This window comes from Lampetra fluviatilis, chromosome 28, assembly GCF_964198595.1.
Source record: "Lampetra fluviatilis chromosome 28, kcLamFluv1.1, whole genome shotgun sequence".
Lineage (NCBI taxonomy): Eukaryota > Metazoa > Chordata > Hyperoartia > Petromyzontiformes > Petromyzontidae > Lampetra > Lampetra fluviatilis.
Genome location: NC_136302.1, coordinates 3,123,284 through 3,131,422, shown reverse-complemented (window position 1 = coordinate 3,131,422; position 8,139 = coordinate 3,123,284). Strand labels below are relative to the sequence as shown.

The following is an 8,139-nucleotide window of genomic DNA, read 5'->3' as shown; positions in this document are numbered from 1 at the left end:
TATAAGCCTTCTGTATGTTCCCCACAGATATCTTTGAGTGTCGTATCAATAACGATCCCTGCCGCTTATGGAATAATTCCATTTGTAACAACACTGAGGGGTCCTTCAACTGCATATGCAAAAGTGGATACGCAGGAGACAATTGCACAGGTAACAAAAAAAATAACTTCTTACGTATATCTCACTTGTCTATGGATGTCTGCATTTGTACCCCTTTGTGAGAAGTCAACAATGGTTCTCCTTGAGAGAATCTCCTCACATCAGGGGAAAGCGAAATGTCCTTTTCTGGCTCAGGGCCTACAATAGTTATGAGCACTGCACCACTTCTGATTGAGCTTGGAGACACTGACTCGGTTTGAATAAACGTCCACAGATAATGATATTTTGACTATATCTGACAGATTATTTTGATCCCGGACATGCACGTACGGCTGAGGTCCAGGTTAGTTATATATATTTTAATCCATTAGAATATGGTATGAATCTGGAATTTGGGTTGCAACCCAGCCACTTTCAACAAACTCGTAGAAGGTGGCCGAGTCAGACCACTGAGCCAGCACTGCTGAGCAATATGGGTTCCAATTGGTACAGCCTCCTGTAATTAACTGGGGTTTCAATTGTAGAAACGTTATTGTCTTAGCTCAGTGTCACCAATGATGGAAAAAAACCCATCACATTTGATAATAAAACAAATATATACACATTTTTGATTTGAAGTTTTCGTGACTGCAGGAATCCATACTCTTTGGTTCTTTCGGGTAAAGTCACGTAGGTATAAAATAAAAGAAATCACGACGTTTCGAGCGCAACACAAGCATCCATCATCATGCTTTCCCACCTCGGGTATAACACAAGTGTCCGCATTATGCTTTCGCACCTGATGACGGACGCTTGTGTTGTGCACCCGAAACGTCGTGATTTATTTTACTTTATACCTTCGTGACTTTACCGAAAGAACCAAAGGGTATATACACATTTGTATAAATTACAGCTGTAAAACAAGCATTGTTATGTAGCAGGTGATGTGAGTAAATGCATCTACCATTGGGAGAATATCAGAAGTAGTTCTATAAATCTCATTCCATGCTCCGTTCTCCAATACATGCACCGCTCCAATTACATTCTTCGTATAATGACATGACACTGATATCACTGTTGGAATAATTCAACGAAAATTTACTTTTGTTTTACAGACATAAATGAATGCAGCACCAACAATAACACGTGTCACAGTGATGCCGAATGTATCAACACGGATGGCTCGTACGACTGTAGATGCAAAACAGGGTTCGCTGGAAGTGGCAAAAACTGCTACGACATTGACGAGTGTGGTAATAATAGCCTTAACAACTGTGACAGTGCAAGTACAAATTGTACGAACACTCCAGGTTCTTTCTATTGTACTTGCGCCAGAGGATATACAGGAAATGGCACTCATTGCAATGGTAAGTAATGCCACTATGATCCAAAACAGAAAACATTTAAAGTTAAAATACTTATAATAACTATACTTTAGGACTCGTATAAGCTTTACTACTTACATTTTAATAAGTGATATTAGTAGCAGGAAGGAAGGAATGTGTCTTTGCCAACTCTCCTTCCTCTTACAAAAAAATATGTGTTGCATATCTCTCCATTATAGGAATACAGTTCAGTTATTTTAACATGTTTAATTGTGTATTAAAATACGTGTGATGTGTTGGTGGTATTTTATTTGTTGACTTCACCACTCTGGTGTTGTACTGTTGCAGTGAACTTACAGCATGCGCGTAATGTGAATGGATGATTTTTATTTCTGTGCAGACATTGATGAATGTTTGAGTAACCCATGTCAGGAACTGGAAAAGTGCATCAACAAGAATGGTACTTTTAGCTGTGAATGCCAAGCAGGATACAGAATGAATAATGGAACTTGCACAGGTATTGTGATGATAAATATAGCACACTAACCTAGTCACAATAATAAACCTCATTATATTTGACGATGCCTACTGTTTGTATGAAATAATACATGTTTACATTTTTTGGGTGTTAAATGTGAATGAACCACATTTGTCATATCTCAGACATTGACGAATGCACGGAGAAGCATCCCTGTCCAGTAAAAAAGGATTGTGCCAACACGCTGGGCTCATACATATGCAGCTGTAAAACAGGGTACGAGACTGACGTGGACAGAGATTGTTCAGGTAATTCTATGGTACCAATATCACATGTAATCTACATCTGCACTTGCTGAGAAAATAGTCGCTCAAATCAAATTATTTTTTTTTGCATTGTAAACATCTTATAAGTTTCATAATTGATGTATTGGGTTATACCACACAAATAAATGTTTCGTATAAGAGTTCATGCTCATTTATTTCTCAAGACCACCACTGCACATTCCACTTAACATTCTCATCAAGTCTTAAATCATACCCTAAACAATGCCTTCCAATTCAACATCACAACTAAGGGAACTAATCGCAGAGATCCTTATGTCAGAAAACAGCATCAGTCCATGCGATATGGTATAATATAGAAAAGGCGTGTGCTAAGCTATGCTTTTAGCAGAGGTTTAAACTTTGCAGCAATGCTACCCTTTATTGTTTAGGGTATAAAAAGTCAATATATTCCACTGCATCGTGCTCCACTTATTTGTCCTTTATTTAAATGTAAATAAATGCCACTTTAGTTGCTCTTTGAAATACATTTTACTCCACAAGGTTTAATTTCAATGAAAGCACACCAAAGATACGTTTTCCCAATTAAAGTGTTTTACATGCCAATGCTCCTCATGGTTCACATTTGTTTTATTGTATATGTTTGTCATGTGAAGACATCAACGAGTGTGACCGACCAGATCAAAACAACTGTTCGAAGAAGGTTGGACTCTGCCAAAACTATGATGGCGGTTTTCAGTGCCAGTGCCAGACTGGTTACACAGGAAATGGGGTCATATGCATTGGTATGTTCTTAACAGCCACAGCTACACTTCTTAGCTAGTAAAACATATTTTCACTAAAATATACACTACTAGTACGCCTTAAACCTAGTGTAGTGGCCTTCGCCACATCAGTGCAAGTGTTAATAAGTGAGAAATATAACATTTTTGAACGTCATGGAATGGCGACCTTTTTCATTTAAATACTTTCTGAAATTATATAACAAATTATATATTATATTGTATAAAATAACAAAATCACAACAGAAAAACACGTGCAAATGTACTTTTAAAAGGACAATGTACTTTAACCACTTTCCCACCAACATTTAGTTTTAGTGTGCATATTTTAATCAGCTGATTCCCCATGCATAGAATAATGCACTTCAGCATACAAATGAATTCCATACTTCTTAACAATAATAATTTTATCTTTTCAGGAAACAATAATACCTGTGAGACAGATATATGTGGTGTAAATAGGACCTGCCACGTAACTGCAGGGCATTCCATAATCTGTGTCTGCTATGAGGGGTATGTATTTTGTATCTTTGCATGACGTATTCTCCCAGCACATATAAGTAGTTTGCATAATGTAATTTTAATAACGAAAAAGCTAAATGTTAGAATTTGTGCAGAGTAGTTATTGCATAATCAGGGGTGATGTAGATACATTTATTGGCAGGTTTTTGTTTTCTGGATATTACCAAAAGTTCACACAAAATGGTTACGTTTTGTGAACATCATTTGGTGATTCTGCTGCATTGGCACTGGTGCATAAGCACAATTAACATTCATTAATAACAATGCCTTTTCAGAAAACATTTAATTCATGATTTTTTGGGCACTGGCCCTTCTTTCATTGGTGTATGTGCGATGAAAAAGGGCCAAAGCCCAAATTGTTGCCAATTATATATAAACGGTCCCCGACTTACGGAAGGGTTAGGTTCCCAAGAGCGATCCATAACCCAAATTTTTCGTATGTCAGAAAAACTGAACAATTTCCCAACAAACTCAAGATAAAATCCCATAGCCGGAAATAGTTGTGCCTCCCCTACCCGATTACTAGTTTCGTTTTCTCTCAGTACCGTATCGCGATGTCCGTTTTCTATCACTACCTGTATCGCGTATTGCTGTACATACGCTCTGCACTTCCTATGATTCTTTCATTTCATCAAATATCTACCCTAACACTACCCATTATTAAACTAACAGAACATATGCTGTATCAAATTGTTGATTTTAATATGAATCGTTAACAGAAAGCAGTCACTTCCGAATGGTTACCGTGCATTCGGCTAGGCCTAGACTTCACGAACACACATGTACACCAAGACAAAGGTGACGTAGGATCATTTACACAAACGCGCACACATGCATAAAGATCCCCCCATATAGCCTCAACATAATGTTGGGACAAGTGCTGTTAGTGAGTGGCACCTATAAAGGCCGGCACAAACACACGAGGGGGTGGGTGGCCAGAACCATGCCCGGCCGCCTTTGTCTCCCAAGTGGCGATGTTTACACACCGCACCAGTTACTAATTTGAGGCTGAGTCGACCTAGCGGAGGCCCAGGATCGGCAAGTTCGTAGCGCAGCGCACTAACCACTACACTACCACTCCCCACCACACATACATACACATACAAACACACACAGACTTATTAAACCATTTGCTTTCAAATGGTTTAATAATATGGTTAAATAATAAAGCGTATTCCACATGAGAATTACAGCATTTACATCTTGCATGTCATTGGTACCTTCGTATTAATTTCCAGTTCCACTAATCATATGTTTTAGATAGTATTGCCGCAATTATATTTGCTTAAAGCATAATCATAACTTGCAATATGTAACGCTTTGTTCAATGTGGGAAAAAAACTTTCAATTCTGATTTTCAGATTCATCCCGGATGGTACAAGCGAAACGGCGTGTGTCAACATCAATGAGTGCAATTCATCAGTGGGGGCTGACAATAGAACACCGTGTGATCCATTGCATGGGTTATGCATGGACACAGTGGGCAGCTATACGTGTGCGTGTAAGCATGGATATGAACTGGAACCGGATGGGCGCACTTGCAAGGATATAAACGAGTGCCAGAGTGGCACACCTGCATGCTTGGGAAACTCTATCTGTGTGAACACAGAGGGCTCCCACAACTGCACTTGCAGCATCGGTTATACATGTGAGTGCATGTGAATTGTTTATTGCTGATGAAATACAACCCTTTTTATTGATCTACGTAAAATCAGCTTTTGTTTTACATACACGTCACTTTTCTTGCACAAATATTCCACGCCAAAGCGCCGTCACATCAATGCTCAACATAAAATGAAAACAATACAAAAAATTGAAAAAAATACATATTTACAAACTATTTATAGTTTAAAGTATTTTAAAAAATAAAAGCAAGTTGTGACAATTGCACACTGAATAGAGATTTTTCTGAGCACATACAAGTATGCGACTATGTAATTCCAATAGTCTTTTTCACTTTCTTGAAATTAGTATTCTTGTAAATTAGATGTAATTACAATACTGTTTGGTAATATATAGTCCAAGCAGCCTATGGTATCTGTTATGCTTTGGTGGCTATCCAGGCAAGTACTATCCAGGCTCAACCTCGATTATCTTCAGAGATGCTATGGGAATGGCCGCACAGCGATTTGGATATCCACTTCATTGTCGGCAGCAGAGGCAATGTATTGTGGTACTGCCTTCGCCAGCAAGTGTTGACCAACAAGCATTGCCCAGCAAGAGTTGTACATGATACACATAATATGCATACATGTCTGTGAATGAACACAAAACTACGTTATTTGGCATACTATGTATTTGTATATCATTTCTGATGGTAGACATGGAAGAAAACACTTTGTAATTCTGTGAACACTTCAGTACCAAGGTGGGGCGGGTGGGTCAGGAGAGGTGGCTACCCTGAACACCCCTTCTGAGGGATGCATCACCTGAATGTGGAGCCAAATTGTTTCAAATAAAACAATCAGTGGTGGCTAGAGGCTCAAATTTCCTGGTGGTGCAGTGGCCAGTGCCGGTGCAGTGGGGGCTGGGTGTGGCAAGAATGGCACAGCATGTCGAGCTTATGGCTCTTGGTTTGGAAATGTATGTTTCTTTTGTCTCGCAGACAATGGATCATTTTGCCTTGACATTGACGAATGTCAACATGGGGACAAACAAGCCTGCGGCGAGGCGGCCGTGTGCCATAACACCGTGGGCTCATATTCTTGCTCGTGCATCGCGGGATACAAGCTCGTCAATAAAGCATGCGTGGACGTGGATGAATGTGTGTCTGGGAATTCCCCATGCCCTCTGTTTGAAATCTGCGAGAACCTGCCGGGTTCATTCAAGTGTGTCTGCCAGGATGGATACAACTGTAAGATATAAGGCTGTACTGTGTGCACAATTGACTTTGCATTTCCCATAGATTAACCCATTAAATGTATAAATGACAACGTGGAGCAGGTATACTTGTAGTAAGTGACGTTTGGCATGTCTGTCACTTCTCAGACATTGGGCAGCAGTGTGTGGCAGTGAATTGCAAGGAGGATGCCTGCACTCCTGGATACTGCAAGAACGAAGGAGTGTGTGCCAACAATGTCAACTGTACCGCCACCTGTCACTGCCCGATTGCTCACAGAGGTGACAAGTGCCAGTATGGTGCCAGCTACGTCGGTGCCACTTTTAAAGAAGGTAATCATGGGCTGTTTATTTACAGATACTTAAGCTAAAATGTTAGGACAGAATGCTCGGAATTACATTGAGGGACCAAAAGAGGTACAAGACAATTTTGACTGTCCAGAGAAGTGAGCGGGCTTGGATAGGATGCATTATTAGAAGAGATGATGGCCGGTGGTCGAGACTTATAATGGACTGGCAGCCAAGAGAAGGGACGCGTGTGAGAGGTTGTCCACTGTGGAAGTGGAACGTTTAAATCAACTCGTGCACAGATCCTAGGCAGACGTTTTACATCAAGTGACTATTGATGACGATGACAACACGGATATACATTTATTCAGCAGTGGATTGAATATATGTGATGAATATATTCTCAGTTACAGCACAGTTGTTAACATAGTTTCCGCCTCTTGCCAATGTTTTCTATATAACTGAAAAGTTATGCCTTGTGTCTCATTTGAAAAGGCACGAACAATATTTAAGAATTTAAAATAGATACTGATCATGGTCCTGAAAGAAGTGCATTAATTCGACCAATCATTTGTCCAGCTACAGTATCCAACAAAGTGGCACTCTGGGTATAGTGCTTTACTCGCAATTGAAGGATTTATAGTTGTATCACTCCTCAATTACTTAATTAGTACCACTTTCTGATAAAATATGAGAATAGGTTTTCCCCTTTTTTCTGACAACAAAACAGGTGGTAAGATGTTAAAAACCAAACTGAAACCATTTTGCAAGGAATCATGTCTGCATTAACCACAGATAATTGTGGTGAAAATACAAACAAAAAACATGCTCTTACACAGAAGAGAAGACCTGGAAAGATGTGGGGCTAAACCACACTTACCCCGCCACACGTGAATCGAACCCATGACCTCTGGATTTCCAAGTCAGCATTCCTGTATTAAATGTGATTGTGTTAATTGTATTGTTGAATCATTAACGGTGCTAATATGTGCGTACGTATCTTTTATTGAAGGCACACCGAAGGCGGAATTCACTATGTGGTTTAATAATTCTGACATAATAAATGATACAGAGTCATTCCGTGATCATGTGAGTAACTTTAAAAAAATATTTTGAGATTTTTTTTCTTTGAATGAATATTTGGCATTTTGTTGTAAAATGTTATAGTATTCATAACCATCAAAAGAAGAAATTATGTACTCAATGGTTTGTACCTCATTTTAGCACGGCTACATACAGTGCGAAAGAAGTTCAACATACATACAGAAATGTCCACGGAACGGTTGATCAGTTACTGGCACGTTTATATCCATATTACAGCTGTAAATACAAGTGTCGACATATGTTGACAGAGGCGGATTCAAATATTGACATAGGTCTTGGCTTAATATATAATAGAAGAAGAATATTTGCACGCTATTTTACGTCATGCTTTTCAATTGACTACATTCATAAGCAGGCAATGTCTCCTTCTGTCCCTCCATTAATTCAACATAAGGAAACATTGGACTCGTTTCAATAATTTACAACTTATTTATTTTGTT

The 8,139-nt window shown here is 39.1% G+C and overlaps 1 protein-coding gene across 1 annotated transcript; it reads left to right on the top strand.

Annotated features, from left to right (window-relative positions):
• Window positions 1-1,258: 1,258 nt before the first annotated feature.
• Window positions 1,259-1,949, top strand: LOC144942652 (thrombomodulin-like; the record flags this gene model as incomplete). Its single annotated transcript, XM_078869450.1, has 2 exons — window positions 1,259-1,331; window positions 1,804-1,949. Coding segments are annotated over 2 exons (219 nt in total), but the record flags the coding sequence as incomplete, so codon positions are not given.
• Window positions 1,950-8,139: the final 6,190 nt, after the last annotated feature.